This window comes from Peromyscus eremicus, chromosome 2 (genome assembly GCF_949786415.1).
Source record: "Peromyscus eremicus chromosome 2, PerEre_H2_v1, whole genome shotgun sequence".
NCBI classification, from domain to species: domain Eukaryota; kingdom Metazoa; phylum Chordata; class Mammalia; order Rodentia; family Cricetidae; genus Peromyscus; species Peromyscus eremicus.
The window spans coordinates 55,083,939-55,108,197 of NC_081417.1; the positions used below are offsets into that span (position 1 = coordinate 55,083,939).

General features: G+C 37.8%; 1 protein-coding gene across 3 annotated transcripts in view; it reads left to right on the top strand.

Annotated features, from left to right (window-relative positions):
- Rngtt (RNA guanylyltransferase and 5'-phosphatase) overlaps positions 1–24,259 on the top strand; it is a 216,519-nt gene that overhangs the window by 104,544 nt on the left and 87,716 nt on the right. For all 3 annotated transcript variants that reach the window (XM_059254084.1, XM_059254086.1, XM_059254085.1), the window contains exon 13: positions 2,009–2,109. In XM_059254084.1, the coding sequence (XP_059110067.1) occupies positions 2,009–2,109 (101 nt within the window). The remainder of the gene's footprint in view (positions 1–2,008; positions 2,110–24,259) is intronic.

A 24,259-nucleotide genomic window follows, 5' to 3' on the forward strand; every position in this document is an offset into this window, starting at 1 on the left:
ATCCAAGTTATATATGCAGTATATTCTAAACAAGAGTTGAGTCACATATATAGTGTATTGTAGCAAATTGAGATTACCTATGTATGGATTTTTAAATTACAAGCCTTTGTTATAAGTTTTGAGCTAAATTTTGTTACAGATTTTTTAATCATACCCAATGAACTTACAAATCCAGGGGTAGTTTATAGCGTAAATTCTTTGGAGATTTTTTTTTTTTTTTGAGAGTAGAGAGCACAGAAATCATAGAGATAAAAGATTTTTAAGAGTGGAAAAATAGCAAAACCTTAGAGATAGGATACAAGTTTAGATATAAGAGATTTTGGGATCATTTGTTTGTGTGGTGCAAATGATGTTACCATATGAGAGAATTTGGAAATCTAGTGTGTTAATCTTTGGCTATTGATCTGTATTGAAGCCAAGTTGTTTGTAGTAACATGGTGAGGCTTTAATAAAATCTTTGAGTCCATGGAGGAAATTAAGGAGAAAGGGTCATGAAATGGGACTCCACAGGATGGGGAGGATTCCTGTAAGCTCCAAGAGGAAGCTGAGAGAGTGCAGTAGCCCAGACAGGCTTAGAGAAGCTGTGAGACTCTAGGCAGCTCCTTGGGGAGGTGAGATGAAGTTCTAGGAAGGGTCTGAGAACAAAGGGCTGAGGGGGTAAGTATCAGTGGTGTTGAGAATTTGAATGAGAGACTTGTCAGAGAGATGTCCCAAATCACAGGGCAGAGGCATTCCTTTCCAGATGACAGGGGGCTCAGTAGGGTGAGAGGAGCTTTCTGACACAACAGTGTGCCTTTTTTGTAGTATTAGTAGACAAAGCAGGCAGCTCCAGGGTGACGCTTATTCAGTAGAGGAGGAGAGGAGAAAACAGCTGAAGAGGTGGAGAAGGCAGCTGCTGTGGGGACAAGGAGAGGCCCAGGGAGGGTTCCCATAGAAGGAGACGGGTAAGTGTCTTTAGAAAGAGAGATGTGCTCATATGGAGGGCATAAAGAGATGCCCCAGGAAGGTGTAGCAGGCCATACATAGTAAGTAGCCAGAGAGATACTTGGAGAGTAGATGAGAGGCCAGTGATTTGAGCAGCTGGAGGGAAGAAGCAGGTGAAGAGTTGGACTCTAGAATTTGAAGTAAAATTTGATGGGTAACAGAAGCCAGCATAAATAAATGATCCATACATACCTTAGGAGAGTCAAATCAGCAGCTTCGCATGGAGCAGCTGAGTCCCTGAAGGGAAATCAGATATGCCAATCCTGAGCTTTTGGCACCAAACAAAAAAATGAGGATACAACTGCTCCTGGGTACGGTGATGTAGAAGGTTTATTGTAGATGTTAGGGGGATTCAGCCAGAGGCTTCTGGAAGAGTCCAGATTTGGGGGTGGGGCGGTGAGAGAGGAAGAGAAGAGAGAGGAGAAAGGGAGGCTAAGAGGCAAGGAGTGAGCCAGGAGCCAAGAGGCTGAGAACCCACAAAGCCAAAGTAGATGGGTTATGTAGGAAAGATAAGCTGTGGGAAAGGAGAGTGAAGCTCAGGCTGGAGAGGCTGAGGGTGGGGGTAGGTATGCTAGCCAGGATGACTCTTTAACAGGTATTGGTGATGCTGAGAGAGACTCGGAGCCTTTGATTTGTTAAGCAGGCACCTAGGCGTAGGTTAATAGAGGAGCCATATCCCCCTTTTGCCACAGGTAAGGAGAATGATTCCTTTTATTTAAAAAGATAAATAAAAACTATCTTTTTAAATCTCTGAGGGAGTGCTGGCTTTTGTCTCAATGTCAGACTTTGGGAAAAGGAATTTCTTGAGATCTAACATCCTGCAAGTTTTGTCTTGAGCCTTGGCAAGTACACACCCACCTGCACACACATAAACAAACAAACAAACAAATAAATGTAATTAAAAAACCAAAATGGAAATAAAAAATAGCAGTGTTGCTTAATAAAAAGTAATATTATGCTTAATGAATTGAATCCTAAATTTTACCTTTTTCCTAATTACTGCTTTTATTTTAATTTATTTTAGAAATACAAACCTGGTCGATGTGATGATATTTTGAAATGGAAACCTCCCAGTCTGAACTCTGTGGATTTTCGACTTAAGATAACAAGAATGGGAGGAGAAGGGTAAGTGTGCACTCTAGGCCCAAATAGGGATTTTGTTTAGTTTTTGAACTCTGATCTTACCTTGTAGCCCCAGCTAGTCTTGAACTCAAGATCTTATTGCTTCCCAAGTCTTGGGATTATGAGCTTGTATCACCATACCTGGCTATCTTCATGAGGTTTCACCCCACCTCCTGTCCGATTTGCATGAAATTATATTTCATTTAAGACTTTCCTGTTTATAGGCTAGTTTACATTACTCTGAAAAAGAAAGTAAAATATTGTATTTTTTACATATGTATCTCTTTTTCACATAGCATTTACTTTTTGTATATACCTAAGACTGTCAACAAAGCTTTTTTCAAATTTTAAAGTTTTCAGTATAAAATATAGATGTTACTAAAAATAATCTCATCAATCAAATTCTCCATATGAGATCATTGGTTTTATAACCACAGGCACCGAATCAGTGAGGTTTTTCCTTTGAAGGGCATTTGTCTATACTTTATTAGGGAAAGTTTCTCATTATTGACCTAGAGTTTCATAATATTCATTTTTTTCTATTACTACCTATTATTAATGTTGACTCCTATTGTAAAAGATGTTTTAGTGTGAATGTTTATTATATTTTCAAAACCTTGTTTTTCATAAATTTTAAAATCTTATCAAAGTAAAAACAACAAAATAGAAAATGTTTAATTGAGGAGAAAAGGAGAAGTAAATAGGATAATGATAGCAAAGGGATAAAATTTGCAGGGCATGCCATTGAAGTTTCTTTTGTCTGTCAAAGGTAAAGTACAGATGCACCTTTATAGATGACAGAGACAAGAGTGTATTATTGATTGCAAAAGTCCAGACTCTGAAGATTAAGTATTAATCTTTTAAGAGAATATAAATATTCAAAAAGGGTGTTGTGTAATATAGTGAATCCTAAGTAAAGAAAGGTGCTTGGTTAATAATGTGCATTAATGCTAGTTTTTAAAATTCCAGTGTTTAATATTTTATACTTTTTGTGACTTAATTTACCATTTTTACTTAATAGCAAAAATTAGTTAAAGAATAATTTCCTCTGGCTCCTGAGTTTATATTCAGGTCTCTTTGTTACTAATCATGGATAGGTAATTTTATTTATTTGTGTGTGTGTATGTATGTGTCTGTGTGTATGTGTATAGTTTTCAGAGGACAACTTGTAGGAGTCAGTTCTTTAAACATGTGGGTCAGCAGGTTATCAAGTATTGGTGGCAAGAACCTTTACCTGCTGAGCTATCTACCTAGCCCCTTATAGATAATTTTAGACTATAGGAACAGGTTGTATATACAAACACACACCTGCATGATTGGGAGGCTGTTTATGAAAATAATTTATTTTGTCTAAATTTTTGATAAATATTGAGTCAAGTTTATTTTTTCTGATGTAGTGTTTGGTATATTAACATTCTGTCTAGCTGTGGAGGCTGTACTCCAGTAAGCAAGAATGGAGACTTAGGGGAAGACTACCCCACTTCAGAAACAGTGCATGATGGAGATTATTCTGGTGGGGCCATTTTCAGAAAACAGAGATGTTTATGGTTGTTTGGAAAGTTATATTTTGCTTTGCTTTGCTTTTTTGAGACAGAATCCTTCTCTTTAGCCAGGCTGGCCTAGAACTAATGGAGAGCCTCTCTCAGCCTCCTTAGTGCTGGGATTTTAGGTGTGAACCACCACATCTGGCCTTGGAAAGTAAGTTTTTTTTTTTTTTAAGATGTATTTTTTTATTTTATGTGTAGGTAGAGTGTCTAAATCTCTGTATGTGTACCATATGCATGCCTGGTGACTGATCTAGTCAGAAGAGGCTATCAAATCTCCTGTAACTGCAGTCATAGGTAGTTGTGAACTGCCATATGGATGTTAGGAACTGAACCTGGGTCCCTGAACAAGTAGCAGGTGCTCAGAGTAGCAAGTGTTGTTAACTGCTGAGCCACCTCTCCAGAACACTGGCAAGTAAGCTTTCACCAAGAAAGTAAAATTTATTAAACAACTTCATTATTGATATTTTCTTTTCCTCTAATACTGTGTTTATAATATTTTATTTGTGAATATTGGCTATTGTGTCTGGTTTTTGTTGTTTCATCCAATTTTTAAAAACCTTGAGTTTTGGTTTTTATAGATCATGTGTTTGGCAGTAACACTTAAAAGCCACCTGAGGATAAAGAGAATGCCCATCTTTCTAAGTTGCAAAAATTGTTAACTATTTTCCTGCAATTATCTATTATAATTCGATGTAATAAAATGTAACTGAATCCTTTTTTTTATATTGTTTTTCAAATTATTCTTTTAAAAATATATGCTTTTTTAAAACAAAAAAATGCATTACATTTTAAATATCAAAATGTCACTGTTTAATGTGACTTCTTGATTTAAGGTACATCAGTGTAGATAGTTTATTTAAGACAGGTGCCAATTAAAAATGTTGATATGAACTATTACATGGTAACTGTTATATGAAATATTTGTTAGCCAAAATGCTTTTCCATGTAAAGAATGTTATGTGATATATTTTAACTACATAAGTGAGGTTATGTCTAATGTTCCACAGCAGCTCAGTTGTTACAAATATGCATGTTTTGAAGGGAGAATAGCTGCAGACACCACTTTTTTTGCAGGGTATCCAGATTTGGTTGTTAACACCCACTTGGTGACTCACAACAGTCTGTAACAACAGTTCTAGGGGATCCAGTATTGTTTTTTTGACCTCTATAGGCTCCTGCACACACCTGATACGCAGACATGCACCCAGTCTCTCTCTCTTCTCTTCTCTTCTCTTCTCTTCTCTTCTCTTCTCTTCTCTTCTCTTCTCTTCTCTTCTCTTCTCTTCTCTCCTCTCCTCTCCTCTCCTCTCCTCCCCTCCCCTCCCCTCCCCTCCCCTCCCCCCCCTCCCCTCCCCCTCCCCTCCCCCCCTCCCCTCCCCTCCCCTCCCCTCCCCTCCCCTCCCCTCCCCCCCTCCCCTCCCCTCCCCTCCCCTCCCCTCCCCTCCCCCCCTCCCCTCCCCTCCCCTCCCCTCCCCTCCCCTCCCCTCCCCTCTCCTCCTCTCCTCTCCTCTCCTCTCCCCTCCCTCTCTCTCTCTCTCTCTTTCTCTCTCTCTCTCTCTCTCCCACACACACACACACACACACACACACACACACACCCCTTCCCACAACACACACAATGTTTAAAATGTGGCACTGCCTGAAATATAAGGAGCAGTACATATACAGTGAAGTGAGGCAGAAATATTAAAATGCCATCAGATAGCTTAATATATTTTAAAAATTGATTCCAAATATTTCTAGGAAATTTAAATGGAAGTGTGTTTTGAAAGATATACCAATTTTGAAAATGTCTCCAGTGAGTTATTTTAAGTGAGACTTTTTTAGGTTTTTTTGGTATGACTTTGAGTTTCATTTAGGTGGTATAATGCAGTAATAATAGTTGTGTTAGGTCCAAGTTCAATATGAAGAGAAAAATCTATTGTTACATTTATTACCCTGCTGGTAGCAACTAAAAATCTGAAGTTGATCTTTCCAATTCTTGATCATTTTTGAAAAATGGAGCTATATTAATGTAACATCACTTCATCATGGCCTAAAATAAATTTTGTATCTCTTAACAATTTAAGTGTTCAATTTTATAAACATAGCTTTAAAAATCCATTGTTTTGAAAATACTGTGGTTTTATATTAAGTGTTCTGTAGTCCAAATCCATAGTTAAACCATGAACTATACACAGGTAGGCTCTGTTTTGGAAATTGTAAACTCTTGAGTACAGTATCACTGACTTACAGTGAAGGGTAGAGATATGTTGTATTGCACAGTAGTTAAGAGCATAGATTTGAGAGACAGGCTGCCTGGGTTGAAATTATCTTGCTGTAGCTCTGTGGCCTTTGGCATAGTACTTTCTTTCTGTGCTCTGTTTCTTCATCCCTGTCCAGTTACTTTCCTCTTGCTGTGGTAAAACACTCTGACCAAAGTACTTTGGAAAGAAAGTGTTAATTTGGGGCTAGTGGTCTTAGAGTCCAGGACCATCATGGTGGGGCTATGACAGCAGCCAGGCAGACAGGACACTGGAGCAAGGAGCTGAGAGCTTGCTCACACTTGGAGATAACCAGGAGGTACGCCTGGGGGTGGGGAGGCGGTGGCAGAGAAACTGGGACTGAGACCAGCCTTAGCTAATTCTTCTCAAACAGTTCCACCAACTGGAGACCAATGTATTCAAAATATGAGCCTAGAGGGGTCATTCTCATTCAAATCACCACAATTGGTAAACAGAAATTGTCTTCATAGGACTTTTATGAGGAATAAATGTGTAAAATAGAACAAAACTGGGTACATGATACATTTAGATATTTGCCACTGCTTTTCTTGTTTCCATACAAATAGATTTAAAAGGCCATATTTCCTCCTTGCCACTCCTATAGAATTACCTGTTCTTTGGTGTGTTGTGTAAATAACTCTCTGTGAACTGTTTCCTGTTTGCTTCCTCTCCCTGTTAATTCATATAATTATGAATTGCTGAAAGAGACTATATTCGTTACTTTTCTTTTGCTGTGATTAAAATATGACGAGAATATGAAGAAAGTTTATTTTGGTATGTGGTTCCAGTCCATAATGGCAGGTATGACATGGCTGCAGGTGGCTGGAGCAGGAAGCTGATAGTTACATTTTGTTGTTGGCACCCCGGGAAACAGAGAAGGCAAACTGGAAGTGGGGCAAGGCTATTCATTCTCAAAGCCTGCCTCCAGTGATGTATTTCAACAACCCCCTCAAACAGTGTCACCAATTGGGGACCAAGTATTCAAATACATGAGCCCGTTGGAATGTTTTTTCATTCAAAATACTTTAGAGACCACTGGTTTTTGAAAACAGTTTAAAAAGAAAGTAGTAAGTGATGATGAATATAAAATGAAAGCCTATAAAGTGTACTGAGGTTGACAGTGTCAATTTGGCAGAGAGGTTGGTAGTTCCTCAAAGTGGTAAGTAAGTATGTACTTAACTAGAAGGACTCACCCATTCTTCTTTCAGGCATATACTGAGGAGAAATAAAAACTGTGTCCACACAAAAAGTTAGACTTGAATTTTCTTGGCAACAGTGTACATAAAAGTCAAAAGGTCGGGCTGGAGAGATGGCTCAGAGGTTAAGAGCACTGACTGTTCTTCCAGAGGTCCTGAGTTCAATTCCCAGCAACCACATGGTGGCTCACTACCATCTGTAATGAGATCTGATGCCCTCTTCTGGACTGCAGGGATGCATGCAGACAGAACACTGTATACATAATAAATAAATAAATCTTTAAAAAAAAAAAAAAAAAAAAAAAAAAAAAAAGTCAAAAGGTCCAAACAATTCAGGTGCCTGCCAACTGATGAGTGGGTTGACTGCAAATAAAACAGCTTTTATATGGAATATGCTAGTCAGTGAATTGTTCTAAGCAAAGGGTCTCTGGATCCTGAAATGGAATTTTTTTTTTTGTTTTTGTTTTTGTTTTTGTTTTTCGAGACAGGGTTTCTCTGTGTAGCTTTGCGCCTTTCCTGGAACTCACTTGGTAGTCCAGGCTGGCCTCGAACTCACAGAGATCCGCCTGGCTCTGCCTCCCGAGTGCTGGGATTAAAGGCGTGCGCCACCACCGCCTGGCCTCTGAAATGGAATTTAATAAAATAGTATATGTCCAACGTTTAGACAGCTGCCTGTGACATAATAATTACATTTTTTTTCTCTTAAAAAATGATCACTGTGAATTAGACTATAGCTAAGAGCAGGAGAACAATGTGCTCTAGATGTATACTGTGACCACTGGTTATGCCACAGTAAGGCAGGAAACTCTCATAGTACTTCAAGTTGATAGAGAAACCTAAGCATTTGCTGATTTATATTTTTATAGAAGAATGAAGAGACTGTGTTGATTTGCCTTGCTAAAGATAACGGCTAGATGTGATTGGCATAACAACCTGATTAAATTGTGATAACTCAATGATCATTCTATGCATTTTATGATGGCACTAATCTCTGCAGTTCCTTTGGGGATGCTGTATTACTTTAGATTTATTCTTCTGGTAGGGAAGGGAAGTTGTAGGTCTTTCATTTTGCCTGTCCTAGAATGATGACTCTTACTCTAAGGTTCAGAGAGCCAATGTGGAAATTCTTCCATTTGCCAAGTATTTTTCATTATATATCCAGTAATTGGGAAATAAGTAGAAATTCTATTTGTGGACATACCAATCCGTTTAAGGTTTGTTTTTTGCTTGATAGATGCAAACATAATAATTGTGCCATATGAATAATTAGGCTACATATGTTTCAGTAATGTATACATTGTACAATGCTTAAGTCAGGGCAAGCATTTCCTTATTGTGAAAAGATACAAAAGCGTGTTTTCTAACCTTTTCAAATATAGTTCATTATTGTTATCTGTGGTCGAACTCCTTTGGTGTAGCATACTTAAGTCTTCTTCCCATGTAATTATAACTTAGAATCCATTGACCAGTCTCTCTTCATCTTTCTTTCCTCTCTCCTCTTCCCATCTCCTGGTAATTAGTACTCTGACTTCTCTGGAATTAACTTTATGTTCAACATATGTGTGAGGGCATGTGGTACTTACCTTTCTGTGCTGTGCTCCACTTAATATGATGCTTTTTCCATTTCCATCCACATTGCAAATGACAGAATTTCATTCTTGAGCCCCAAACCAGGTTATTATCTGACCACTCTTAAGTTCTCTGTTTAGCTAGGAGAATATGATGACATCTTTGTCCTTCACAATTAGTATCTATTTAAAGTGAGTGTCTGGTAATTTCCAAGTGGTTTGGGTGGGGTTTTTTTTTTGTTCTTGTTTTTATTTGTTTGTTTGTTTTGTCCAGTGTCCAGTTACTGGTAAATGCTGTCAGTCTGAAAGTAGCTGCAGGATTTACAGTAAGGGTGGTACATTTTAAAAGGCCATATAATATTAAGGTTTGGCCTATACATTCTCTTGTTTTAACCATTCCATTCTGTCACTCTCCTGCAAAATTTAACAATAAGTCTGTCTTCAAGAACATGCCTATGGTTTCAATGAAGCTTTATTTCCAAAGCTAGGTTTCAGGCCAAGTACAGTCTGTGACCATAGCTTTCCACCAGCAGTTTATATATGGTCTAGGAACACAGATTCAGGCTATCCCAAATACTATACTTTGAAGTTGTAACAGTTGTCAAGTTTTGATAGTAACAGAAACATGAGAGTCATTACTTAATACACTTTTCGAATATATTGGTGGTTATATTAGGTAGGCAGCTTATAACAAAATAGAGAAACTTCTTCTATAGGCCTCAGATGCTATCTAACAATGTTCTTAGCTTTTGGGATGATGGAAGGTACAGATTGTTCATTCCTTCTCTCCAAAGACTTATGAAATAGTTACAGGGATGTTAAACACACTGAGATAAGAAGTAAATGGATATTTAAAGGATGAAGATAGGTCAAGATAGTTTGGCTCTTGATATAATATTCTACAGTATTCTAATTTCCGCCTTGAACCCATTCCCACTTGTGTAGATGTAACCAACCGTCTTATTAAATAAGAAACACAGAGCCAATACAGAGATGAAAGCCAAGAGGTCAGAGCAATAGCTAAGAGCTAAAAACCTTACCCTTCGCTGTTGCTATACCTCTCCGAAAGAGACCTACTTCCTGTGTCTGTCTTTTTTTAATAGAGTTTCTGTTCTGCCTTCTCATTGGTTGTAAACCCAACCACATGACCTCCTAGTCACTGCCTGTCTGTACAGACCTCCAGGTCTTCTGTGGTTGGTATTGAGATTAAAGGCGTGTGTCTCCAATGCTGGCTGTATCCTTGAACACACAGAGATCTACCTAGCTCTGCCTACCAAGTGCTGGGATTAAAGGAGTGCACCACCACCACCCAGCTTTCTCTATGGCTTGCTAATAGCTCTGACCCCCGGGCAACTTTATTTATTAACATACAAGTCACATTTCAGTACAAATAAAATATCACCATACACTTGCACACCCACACCCACCCCCTGGAAACTTTAGTTCACAGTTACTTTGTTTCAGGCTATGTAGTAGTAGGTTTTCTCTTAAAATTAAAAAAAAAAAGTTTTTATTATTTAAAGAACACAGCTAGTGTGACAGACATTGTACTTTATTGTTAAGTTTATAGGGGGTCTCTGTGTGTGTATATGCTTGTGTTGCTTGCTTGTCTGTGTGTGGACTGCTCTCAAAAGCCAGAAGAGGACTTCAGATCCTTTGGAATGATTGCCACAGGAAATTGTGAGACATCTGATATGGATGCTGTGGGCAGAATCACAGTTCCTCCTGCAAGAGCAGCAAATGCTTCTGGGCTTTCTCTCTAGCCCCTTCTCCCCACCCCCATGCTCGAGACAAGGTCTTACTATGTACATATTCCTGTGGCTAGCCTAGAGCTCTCTGTGTAGACCAGGCTGACCTTGAACTCACAGAGATCTGCCTGCCTTTGCTTTGCTGCCTTTGCTTTTGTGATTAAAGATATGTGCCACAATGCCCAGCATTTATTTTATTTTAACTATTTTTTAGATTTTCTTTTAAAGCCATGTGTGCATTTAATTAAAAAAACTTAGTATACATTTCCAGCCAGCTTACCATTTCTCAATTTAAATTTAAGAACATTTGTATATTCTAAGATGCATGGCCCTTCTAGGACATTTTCACATCCTTGCTGTTTGTGACAAGAAACCCAGGTGAGGAAAGGCTTCTAGTCTTCCTGTGCAAATGAGTTTTAGATCCATTAATCCTGATACTGCTTTCATTTAGACTTTTTACTCTTCCTTCCTTCCTGTAAGTTAACTTTAAATACCATTCTGTCCCTAGTCTTTAGATTTTAGAATTTTGGTGATTTCTTTTAGATCACCAAATCCAAAATCTTTAGATTATCCAAACCAAGCAATTTTTATATTGGTCTTGAAATTGAAGAGTTCCTATTTATTCCTAAAATGTGTTTCTCTAATTTTTTTAAAGGTGTAAAATATTTTCTGTGACATTACACTAGCTTACTACAAAAGCTGTTGTTAGAATAATGTTAGTGAAGTGAAACCATGTTTTAGTCCAGTGGCTTATGTTTGATATGATTGAATATGGAATTTAAAAATTAAGCTTGTTTTGGTTTTTTAAGATTTGGCACAAAGTAGTATTTTAATTACTATATACCCCAAGTTCAAATTCCTGTTTATATCTTAAGGATAAAAGGAAAAGAGATTTTAGCTTTTTAGCCAATGTGCATTTCTAACATAAAATCAAAAATAGGTTAAATAGCTTTAATTATTAAAAAAACGTTTCAAAATGATTAGTGATATAATTATATTCCTTTAACTTTCAATGTCTGTGTTGAATGAAGTCATTTATTTTGGCTTAAAGAGTTAGTTATAATGAGAGGATATTTAATATCCTCTAACATATGAAAGCTTCAAAATATAAATATGGAAATTTATTATGAAAAGAAAGGGCACATCATTGTTAATGCAGGCCTTTTATCTCTAGGAAATGGAACTCATATCAAGCTCTGAGTCTCAGGGGAGAGTATATGTGGGAGGGATTAGAGAGGCTTTCTTCATTCTTTGTGTACATCTGAAAATTATCTTAGCAAGCTAGACTGCCAGGTCTTTAATAAAGGGGTAATAGGGACAGTTATAATTCAAGATTTTTGCAACACTATGTACAGTGATGGAACTAGTAGTTTCTAGTGTTTTAATTTTGTTATATTGGTTCCTGAGGATTATGACCTTTGTTTAAAAAATATACTTTCTCATAAGCAATGCGTTTCAGTAGGAACTTAGGCTTTGGTTCTTAGGCACAGGTTTACCACAACAGTGTTGTCTGGTAAGAACACTACAGATTTAACCATTGTGTTTTTATGAAATTACTGCCTTGTGTTCTTTTAATTTTAAACCTCTGTCAACTTGAGGGTGAGGGTATCTGTATTTACCGTTGGAAGATGCTTTATACTCATACTGATAAACAGAATCTACTTCATATCACAGAATCATCTTTCACTCACCAAAAGAAGTGTAGACCTGCACCTTTTTAAAAATTACATTTTCATTAATTTGCTTAAAAAAGACAAGTTGTATAACAGATCTATTTTTACTGACCACTTGTAGTTATATAAGTTCCTTAGATATAAAATTTCTCTCTTTTCACTAGTATCCTCATTTTTATATTTTATTTATATTTAAAAATTGCATGGACATTTAAGTGTGCATTCATTATAGGAAGTATAGGACATGCTAATGGTCTTAAGGGAATTTAGAATAAATTAACTGTAAATTACATGAATTCATTACTAAAGAACAAAGACCTTTTCATCTGTTTCGGGATATAATTTATGAATAGGAAAAAATTACTATTCCTGCTTGTCTTTCAAACTTTTAGTGTAAGTAGAGATGCTAGTTACAGCTGATTTATCACTATTCATTAAGTACCCATTGAGAACCATCAGTGTATTGTTATGTACAGGAAATAAAAAGATGCATGAGCCCAGCCTGAAGGAATGAGTGGCCTAAGACAATAAATACAAATAACTGTTAGCATGGAAAAATGTTAGCCTGCTGCTGTGAATATAGTACTACAGATGCCCAGTCAATTCTATATCTTAGAATGTATAAAAATGAAATAGGAAGATGTTTTAGTTGCTGGACAGAACACAAAGTAAAGGTGCTTTGGTTGAAAAGAACCTTATAAATATGTTGGAATTCATAAAAGAAAATGTAGTGGGCAAGAGAGCATAAAACTTTGCTGTGATTAGAGAACTCATGGAATTCATGGGAATGGAGATTTGAATAAAGTAGACCAAGACTTGATTGTGACAGACCCAGAAAGCAGAGAATTCAGACTTACCTTAGAGAGCTAATGACTTTTAAACAAAGTGAAGTAAAGGATCAGTTGTTAAGACATCCTGGTAGGAACAAAAAGAGGTGAAGGAGGTGAAGGTGAATCAAGGAACACAGCAGATCAGACGGCACAGGATCAGTCATAACAAGGGTAGACAGAAGAGGGGAGGAGTGTATCGGCTTTGGTGTCAGTGACGGAGTGCCTGCCTCCTTGATGAGTTACTTGATAATGTAAAGCTTTGAACCTGGCACCAAACACTGTGCTCAGGTTCTAGTTATCAGCTCACCTTGGCAATGACACTATCAAGCTTCACTCTTTTGGGAGACCACTTCTGCTTACCACTGCAAGCTCTGATAAGGAGCTGTAGATAAAGAACTGGTTTTCCCCCATCTCACAGGCTTTTGTCCTGTATGTGCAGCTTGGTGGATGCTTCTCTATTCTCTCCTGACATCATTTTTCCCCTTTAAATTTTATTAATGCACCCCTGCCCTCCATGTCTTCGTGTGTGTGTGTGTGTGTGTGTGTGTGTGTGTGTGTGTGTGTGTGTGTCCCCAGTTGCCTATGAAGGCTAGAAGACAGTTTTTGTGACTTTTTTTTTCTTTTCTATGCTTTTCCCAGCTCTTAAATACATAGGCTACCTTTATAATGCTGAATTTTTAAAAAATCTAATGCTGGCTTTAGCAAATTCTGGTATGTTGGTGTTGTTAGAGAAGAGTGCCTGGCAGGTATGGGAAAGGAGCAGACTAGAAATTACCATTTAGAAATGATATTTATTGAGAGAGAGAGAGAGAGAGAGAGAGAGAGAGAGAGAGAGAGAGAGAGAGAGAGGATTAGCCAGGAGTGGTGCCACACGCCTTTAATCCGAGCACTTGGGAGGCAGGGCAGGCAGATCTCTGAGTTGGAGGCCAGCCTGAGCTACAGAGTCCAGGACAAGCAGAGAGACATAGAGAGACCCTATCTTGAAAAGTCAAAGAAAGAGTGTCATGAATATTTTTCTTGGGCAGAGGACTTAGCTCATTTTGTAAAGTGTTTAACACGTAAGCATGAGGACCTGACTTTGTCCCCAGAACTCAAGAAACCAGTGTGATGCTGTCATCATCAGTACTGGGGAGGCCAAAATGAACAGGTCCCGTAGTCTACTAGCCAGCCAGTGGCAGCAACATGACTTATTGAACCCATGGGGGTGGGCCAACCAGCCCAAGCCCATGAGGCTGTGGTGGAAGCTAACACATTCTCTTAGCTTGGTTGTGCTACAGTACCACCCTGTAGAATGCATCCCACCATCTTCATTCCCACCCTCTCTGCTTTCCCCCATACTGGTCATTTTCTACTGCTGTAATTACATCATATCTTTATCAAGCAAATAACCCAGTCTTATCTTTAGTGTTCTCTTAACACTCCTAGTGTTTTATAGTTTGTAGAGAACAAACAATTTCCAAATCTGTAGGTTGTGGTGCCATTTGCTTAACAATTCCTTTCTCTGTCTGGGTCTCTTGCTGACTCACCCACTCACTGCATGTGCTTTTTGTTCTGGCAGTAAAGTACTCCTGAGCTGCTAGGTTGTCTCAGTTGCATTGATTATACATTCTGTAGTGTCTATACATTCACACACAGCCATGGTATATCTTATTAGATTACCTATTTCTCCTTTGGGACTTATGTCAGTCTGTACATTTATTTATATACTTTTTTAATTCATTAAAACATTTTTGTAAAAAAACTTGAAAATAACATAATGTAGTGAAATTGACCAAACCCAGAGCTCATAAATTGCAATGAACCTCTATCAGTTAAAAAAAATAGTGGCCGGGCGGTGGTGGCGCCCGCCTTTAATCCCAGCACTCGGGAGGCAGAGCCAGGCGGATCTCTGTGAGTTCGAGGCCAGCCTGGGCTACCAAGTGAGTTCCAGGAAAGGCGCAAAGCTACACAGAGAAACCCTGTTCGAAAAACCAAAAAAAAAAAAAAAATAGTGATTCTGAAGCTGTGGAAGACTTCCATCATCAGGTGTCATTACCTTTCCCTGTGAGCCATTACTCAGGCCCTCAACTTACTAGCTTTTTGAGATATAATTTTACTCTTTAGCCAAACTGGCCTGGGCTATGTAATCCAGCATAACCTTAGACTCAGAGTAATTCTTCTGCCTGTGCCTCCCAAATTCTGGGATTGCAGGGATGCATCATCATGCCCAGCTCAACCTCTAGAAGGTAAACTTTTTAAGATTGCATATCTAAGATTTTGTGATATTATCACTGTGTCCTTAGTTTATTTTACTTAGCATAGTGATCTTTGTTTCTATTAGTGTTGAGACAAGCACTAGAATTTCATTTTTATTAGTGGCTGGTTGGCATCTCATTTGCATATGTGCCGAATTTTTTTGTGTGCATCAGTTGATATATGCTTAGGTTGTCTCTGTTTGTTAGCTATTCTTAACAGTGCTACAGTGGGAACATGCAGTGGCAGATCTCTGTTCATCATACTAGCTTCATTTCTCTTGACTATATACTCACCAGTAGATTACTGGATCACGGGCTACTTCTGCTCTTTACTTTTTGGATGAGTGGTTGATGCTGTTTTCCTTTATGACTATACTAATTTATATTTCTACCAACAGTGTACAGGAGTGTCCTGTTTTCCATATTGATAATAACCATTCTGATGGGTGAAGTGATACTTTATTGTAGATTTTAGTTGCATTTCCTTTATAGTATTCTTTTCAATTAACTTTTTAAAAATTATTATTTGTGTGTGTGTGTGTGTGTAAGATTAGGAGCCAACTTTGTGAAGTCAGTTTTCTCCTTCCATTTTTGTATGGGTTCTGGGAATCAAACTAAGGTAGCCAGGCTTGTACGGCAAGCACCTTTATCTACTGAGCCATGTTACTGGCCCAGTAATATTCATTTGTTATCCTTTTTTGTCCTTAGGCTCAGTACTGATGGCCTTTCTTTCATTTACTGATATTCTCCATTCATTTTCTGTTTTCAAGATCATTGGTTTCTGTTGGAATTGTTTCCTTCTGATTGGTTAAAGACTTCAGTTTCTCATTCTCAAGAATGTTCTAAGATGGAAGCTTACTAATTTTAGTTCTTTTTAAAAATTTATTTCAGTGCTACAAATTTTCCTCTACTCACTGTATGCTGGCTAGCTTCTATGTTGGCTTGTCAAGAGCTAGGGTCATCTGGGAAGAAGGAATCTTAATAGAGAAAATTCATAATACTGGCATGTAGACAAGTGTATAGGGCGTTTTAATGATTGATGAGGGTGGGCTCAGCTTACTGTGGATGGTACTATCCTGAGCTGGTGGTCCTGGGTTTTATAAGAAAGTAGGCTGAGGAAGCCATGAGGAGCAAGCCAGTAAGCAGCACTCTTCTGTGATCTCTACATCAGCTCCTTCCAGGTTCCTGCCCTGGCTTCCCTGATGGACTACACGCTTTAAATTTAAACCTTTTTCCCCTTCTCCAAGTTTTTGGTCATTGTGTTTTATCAGGGCAGAAGAAACTCCAACTAAGACATACTGCCTTTACTACATCTCTTAAACTTTGATGAATTGTGTTTTTATTTTAACTATGGTCCAAAATACTTTAATTTTTTCTTTAACCTTTTATTTCCCCATTAATTTGAAGTATATTGTTTAAATTCCAGGTATTTGGGGATTTTCCAGCAGTCTTTCATTACTGATTTCTGTTCTGATTTCATTATGGTCTGAAAACATAGATTACCTTTTTTATAATGTTACTATATTTTTTTATGGCTTAGAACATATTCTCTCTTGGAAATGTTCCATATGAATTTTGAAAAACAAAACAAAAAACAACCACCACTTTTTCTGTTGTTGAACATATTCTATACATGTTTGTTGAATCTAGTTGACTAGTGTTGCTATTTACAAATGCTTGATTTTCTCCCCTTAGATCTATGAATCACTAAAAAGAGAATTTTGAAAACTTTCCAATTGAGCACTCTTCTGCTGAGTAGTACCCTTGGGTATCGAGACTTATGTCAGTGTGATAGTAGAATTGGTGTCTTTTCCCTTTAATTTGATTAGTTTTTGCTTTACTGTGTTGCTCTGGTTTTATTTTGAAGTTCTAGTTTTAGGCATATGTATTTAGGTTATAGTTTTTGTTTTTAAACTTTGTTATTTTTGAGACAGACTCAAATGGCCTAGGCTGGTTGGTCTTGAACTCTTAGTTCTGCTTCTGCTTCCTGGATGCTAGGATTACAGGTATGTCTCACAATATCAGCTAAGGAACGCACGTTTATGATGTTGTGTCTTCTTGGAGAACTGACCCCTTTATCTTTATGTAATGCCTTCCTCTTTCTCTGGCAATTTCCTGCTCTGAAATCTACCTCATTTGAAATTAGTGTAGGTACTCCAGCTTTGTTCAGATCAGTGTTCTCTGGCTTTATTTCTTTCTTTTATTTATTTACTTTTAAAACTTATTTTGGGACATGTGTGTGTGTGTGTGTGTGTGTGTGTGTGTGTGTGTGTGTAGAGGCATGTATGTACTATGTGTAGGTCAGAGGACAGACAGTATTTATGGAGCATGTTTTCTTCTTGTACAGTTTCAGAGTTTGTCAAACTTGTACAACACATGCTTTTTCTTTTCTTTTTTTTTTTTTTTTTGAGACAGGGTGTCCCTATGTAGCCCTGACTGTTCTGGAACTCTCTGTGTGGATTAAGATAGACTCAAACTCACAGAGATCCACCTGTCTCTGATACTAAATACGTATGTGCACTACCACACCTGGCCTCACAACAGATGCTTTCATCCTCAAAGTCATTTTGCAGGCCTCACCCATCTATTTATTTATTTGTTTGTTTGCTTATTTATTTATTTATTTGGGGAGGGTTGAGTCGGGGTCTGTCTGTGTAGCCCTGGCTGTCCTGGAACTCACTCTATAGACCAGGCTGACCTCAAACTCAGAGATCTGCCTGCCTCTGTCTCTTGAGTGCTGGGATTAAAGGCATACGCCACCACTGCCCATCTCCATCCTTTATTTTTAATTTATTTGCATCTTATGTTTAAAGTGGTTTCTCTCTCTCTTTCTTTTTCCTCCTTTTTTTTTTTTTTTTTTTTTTTAATTTTGTTTTTTGAGACCAGGTTTCTCTGTGTAGCCCTAGCTGTTTTGGAACTCATTATGTAGGTCAGGCTAGCCTTGAACTCAGAGATTCACTGGCCTCTGCTTCCTCAGTGCTGGTATTAATCTAAATTAATTTCTTTTAAAGACAGTGTTCTGAGTCTTGATCTTTCTAATTCAATCTTTCTTTTATTTAGTCTTTATTTAGGCCATTGACATTGAACATGATTTTTGATATTTTTAGGTGAATGTCTATCATGTTTGTGGCTTTCAAAAATTTAAAAACTATTTTGTGTGTGCATACACACACTTCATGTTATGTACAAGTGAGGGCCACCTGCAGAAATAAGCTCTTTCTTTCCACCATAGAGGTTTCAGGGGTCAGTGTTCTTACCCATGAAGCCATCTTGGTGGTCCAGTATCCTTCTTATAATTAAACAAATCTTTTCTTTTTTTGGTGTCCGTACTTGAAATACAACATTTTATATTATTCCATTTTCTCTTTAATGTCAGTATACTGATTATGGCATTTACAGTTCTTAAGTGATTACACTAGCATTGGCAAGACATTTGTAACTAATTTCTGTTCAAACAGCATGGCAGAGTTTCATGGGCAGTACAAGAGCTTTTCGACAGCGTATTCTCAGTTCCTCTGAGTTCCTTTTTAATGTATTCATTTATCTCAGTTAGCCATACGTTTTCCCGATCTCCTATGTTTTTGCCACTATTATTCTTATGAACAGTTATACATTGTTATGAATAAAAAAGATTTTGTACTATACTCATTTGCTCCTTGTCTAACATTTTTCTTAATGTTGAATTTCTGTCCTGTATCATTTTTCTCTTTAAAGAACTTTTTAATACATATGAATTATTCAAAATATACTTCTTTTTTAAAAAAAGAAAAGTTAATGTTTGGGTTTTGAGTATGTGAAAGCTTGGGATAACTCCAGTTAATTTCTTTGTAGTGTCTGAGATTACCAATAAAGACACAATTCATAATGTAAGAAAATAGTGAATTGAGCAGGACAAGAGGAATAAATTTGGTTTTAGACAGGGTAAGTATGGGTTATTATTAGAACTGGACACCAAATGGTCACTTATATAAATTTAGTATTTATTCTTGTAGGCCTTTTCTTATGTCTCCCTCAGTGAGAGATAAAAGGTACTTCTTTAGAGTAGGCTGAAGTGGAAATGTAGCTCATCTGCCCTTTGGTGTTCACGGATATTTTGGTGTTGGTGGTGTCTGTTTATGCCCTGGCATAAAATTTAAATTAGGGATGTGTGTGTGTGTGTGTGTGTGTGTGTGTGTGTGTGTGTGTGTGTGTTGAGGGTAAGTTCAGGTACTTGTGGAGGCCAGTAGACAGAGTGATCACTGCAGCCAGAGTTCTAGGCAATTCTGAGTCCTCTGACGTGGATGCTGGGAACTGAACCCAAGTCCTATATAGGAACAGTACACACTCTGAACTGCAGAGCCATCTCTCCAGCATCTCCCATAGTGCTGCATATTTCTTTAGGAAAGAAGTTTTCATTTATCTAAGTTTTTGTGAATTGGTCAAATAAAGAGATAAGTAAAATTAACACATGAAGTTTTTCTACCAAATCAGTTTTCAAATATATCCACATCCTTATAATAAACATAATTTATAATCTAGGGAAGGAAATCCGAAAAGTATTGTTTTAAATAATAGCTTCTATCTTTTAGAATGATTTCTATTGTTAACTAGAAATCAGTTCTGTTACATGAAATTCATTTTGGATAATCACTTATCTGTCAATTGTTCCCGTGTACCTTAGCTTAAATGAGCCTCATTTTTGATTATAAAAGCACAAATGTCTTGTGGAGCAGATGTGCTAGTCAAAACATTCCATCCTAAACTATTAAGTTGTCACCCATCTTGAGTCTGTTGCAGATATGAAGGTCAAGATGAGTCAGGTGATCTTTCAGAGAGTGGTATTAGAATTTTCAGTTTAGAGTTTTTGAAAGGGTTTAAATACATACTCTGAATATTAAATTTAAAAGTTTTATATTACAATTTCACTGAACATTTTCAAATACCTATGTATTTGTATTTGAAGACTTAGTTTTCAAATACCTAGTATTAATTAACAAACACATCTTCAGAAGATAGGACTGTTTTTTGCATTTTTTATATGAGGAAATTGAGAAAAACCTTGTGGTTTATTACTTAACCCAAGAGCATTTATCGAATTGATGTTAGGACTGGGAAAAGAGGACAAGATTAGAACTGCAAACTTTTAAATTTATTTTTATTTTATGTATATAAGTAGTTTGCCTGAGTGTGTGTATATGCATCATGTGCTTGCTTGTTGTCAGTGGAAATCAGAAGAGGGCATCCCATCCTCTAGAACTGGAGTTGTAGATGGCTGTAGCTCCCATGTGGATGCTGAGAACTGAACCCAAGGAAGTGCTCTTAATTACTTACTGAACCATCTCTCCAGCATAAGAACTCTAAATGCTTTTTACCATCAACCTTTGCTTGGTCTCACAGCCCATGTTATTAATCATTTTTTTTTTCCACAAAGAGATTGAGGTTTGGGACTATCTAGTTAAAAACTAGTTTTAGACATAATCCTTAACTATCTGGTTTTAAAATTACATTTGTGTGTGTGTGTGTGTGTGTGTGTGTGTGTGTACATTTATGCCATGACACATGGGTGGATGTCATAGAACAACTTGTTAGAGTTTCTCCTTCCCTGGTGTGGGTCCTAGGGATGAAAGTTCACAGTTCAAATAGTGACCTTTCATGGCCTCCTTTAAGGACTCCTTCCTTGCCACATGTTGCTTGGCCTTAGCAGCACTCTGAAATGGCAGAGGAAAAATTTATAGCCCCTCAGTCTTGTATCTTTCATGCCTCTGAAGCCAGTGACATGTGGACTGCACTGCCTGTTTGGCTGCCACTTGGGACAGACTTTTGCACCTCATGCTGGCCACAGTAAATGCATCTTTTTTATGCACTTGCTTTAAAAGAGTAGGAAGCCCTTTGGTCTCTTTCTTTTCTCATATTGGAGCTTTAGCTGGCTGGGGTTTTGACCCAAGAGATTCTTTTGTATCTTTCCAGTGAGAAGCAGGGGACTTTTCTTTAATGGCAGTGACCTCTTTAACAATTCTAGCCTTTCTTCCATATAGTCCTTGACTATAAAAATTAAGGTTCTAGTGTTCTTTTCCTCTCCAATCTACACATTACTTTTGCTCCCCCCGCCCCCAGACTTGTTTAAGAGTAGTCATTAGTAACCAGGTCACAGACTCAACATTATGCTGTCTTGAAATTTCCTTTAACAAAGACATTAGAAAACAGCCAAATTTGTTGACAGATATCACAGGAATGCCCTCTACCAAATTGCTAATAGAGTCTTGTTACCTTTTGAAACCTCATGAGCTAGGCCTCCAGTGTCTGAATTTCATCTGTGTAAGGCATGGCAACAGGCTGCTGAACCAGGATACTGGCTTAGCTCATTTCAATCACAAACTGGAAGCTGAGGGAGAAAACAGGAAGTGGGCTGAGCCTATAAACCCCTCAGAGTCTTCTCCCAGTGGTATACTTCTCTAACAAGGCTCTTCCTCTTAAAGGCTCCCTGAAGTCCTCAAAGAGCACCAGCAATTGGGGACTATGTATGTATTCAGATACACGAGGTGTGGGTGGCTTTACTCATTCAGATCACACCAGTATCTATAATCTGGGTACAGGGTGGCTTACTAATTGTCTTAGTTACTGTGCTGTTGCTGTGAAGAGACAATATGACTATTGTAACTTATAAAAAATATTTAATTGGAAAATTGCTTACAGTTTCAGAGGGTGAGTCTAATGACTGTCATGGTGGGGAGCATGGTGGCAGGCAGGCAGGTAGGCATGCATGGTGTTGGTGCAGTAGCTGAGAGCAAAGAAAGAGAGAGAAACAGTTCTACCAACTGGGAACCGTATGTTCAAATATATGAGCCTCTGGAGGCCATTCTCATTCAAACCACCACACAAATCTAGCTCAATGAGGGAGCTCAAGGTTCAGTAATAGACCTTACCTCAAAAATTAAGGTGGAGAGCAATTGAGGAAGTACCTGATACCTCTGGTGTCAACACACTTGTGCATGCAAATGTATGTGCACTCCACACACATGATTATGTACACATTTTTAAGTAACCTTAACCAAGTTGTATGTGTATATCATATATATCTTAAAAAATTCAGTATACATAAATGATAAAAGATGACTTTTGTGACTTGCATAGAGATGAGATTAGAAGTTTTTTTCTATAAAGAAGAAGACACCTCCAGACCAAAATGATGATTTACTGCATGTTATCTCTATCTTCTAACTGTACTGTGTACTAAGTGTCAGGTCTTGCTTCTAAGACATTGGTCTCCTACTTGTCATGTTTCTCAGTACAGTTGGTGACTTTTAGCAGTTTGCTTTCTGATTGTGGCTAGACACGGCATGACAGAGTTCATCTTGGCTTGCAAAAAGTGTTTTCTTTGTAAGAATGTGAGAAGTTTGGTTTATCTTTTAATGAACAAATAGTTTTTTTAAATTTTATTTTGGTGCTCTGCAAACATGGTAGCAACTAGCTGTGAGTTCAGCTGGCTCTTAGTACTTGAAATGGGGCTAGTCTGTAATGATATGTTGAAAGAATGTGATATGTACCAGGTTTTGAAGATGTGATCAAGGAAACTGTAAAATATCTCTTGATATTTATTACCATGTTGGAATGATGGACTTTTGGAATATTTAGTTAAAATATAGTTACAGTTAATTTCATGTTTTTATTGGTTTTAATTTGCTCCAGGAAAATTTTAAATTATATGCATGTAGCTTGAATATGTTGAAGCACTGCTGAACAGCATTTTCCTTCTTTTTGTTTTTTTTCTTATTCAGTCTTAGTCTACCCTGAAAGCTATTAATGTCTTAGCAAAGGACAGTATTCTTTTTTAATCTTTCAGATAAATAGTTATAAATTAAGATTTCCTCTTTCTTCCTTTCTTTGTTTTTCTTTTTTGTGGTATGGACGCTGAAACCCAGGGCTTTGTGTATGCTACGGATGCACCTATCATTGAGATATACCCTAGCCCTATCTTCCTTTCTCTAGAGGTCACAGACACTGGCAAGTCATTTATTAAATGAATGTGAATCATTTAGTCCTATGTGTCTTAAAGAAGTGAATCTGTGGTCTAGTCACCTTTCATGTTAGTCTCTTTTCAAAGCAGGGCTTGTTCCTGCTTCATATTGCTGTTCTAGTGTGCTTTATTGTTACTATGATTATACATTTATTATCAAAAGTAACCTGGAAAGTTTATTTCATCTTACCAGTTTAGAGTCCATCATTGAAGGAAGGAAGGCAGGACCCAAAGCAGAGACTTGCTAGCTTGCTTCCAGGTTCTCTTTCAGCTACCTTTCTTATATTTCCTAGGCCCTTCTCCTTAGGGATAATACCATCCACACCAGGCTAGGCCCTCTCACATCAACTAGACATACTCACAGATCATTTGGTGGAGGCAACTTTTCCATAGTGGTTCCTTTCTGGATGTGTCAGGTTGACAACCAAGATCAACATTTCTGTTGCCAAAGTCTGAAGCCCACAGTAGGATAAAAATTCCATTTACTCCTAGAAAGCATATATAACAAGGAAAATTCTGGTGGTGATTTTTTTTTGCCCCCAAGATGTTTCTCTAGGTAGCCCTGGCTGTCTTGGAACTTGCTCTGTAGACCAGGCTGTCCTCAGACTCACAAGAGATCTACCTGCCTCTGTCTCCTAAGTGCTGGGGTTAAAGTTATGTGCTGCCACCACCCAGCAGAAAATTCTGTTTTTAGAAGAGAAAAAAAAAATCTTGGAACTCTGAAGTACTATCTCAAAGGCTGAAATCAGCTTCATAACACTGTCTGCAGGACCAACCTGGTAGCAGCCAAAGGCCAGAGTGGTGACAGATCTCAGAGTACCCGCATTGAGAGGTTATAGAAAGGGCAGCACACTCTGACATCTAGAAAAGTATGAAGCTGGTTGAAACCATGGTCACCGCTGACATCCGACACTAGGCAGTAGTTTCCAGGGCAGAGAAAGGAATGGGACAGAGGAAAATAGTTTGAGGGCAAAGACTTAGCACATAAAAAAACAATACACTTTGAACAGTTTGTGGGTCACCTTAAGAAAGCAGACTATTTCTCTTGGGATGGTGGTCAGTGAAGTAGCTAAGCAACTATGGCCTGCTATGCTGTTTCC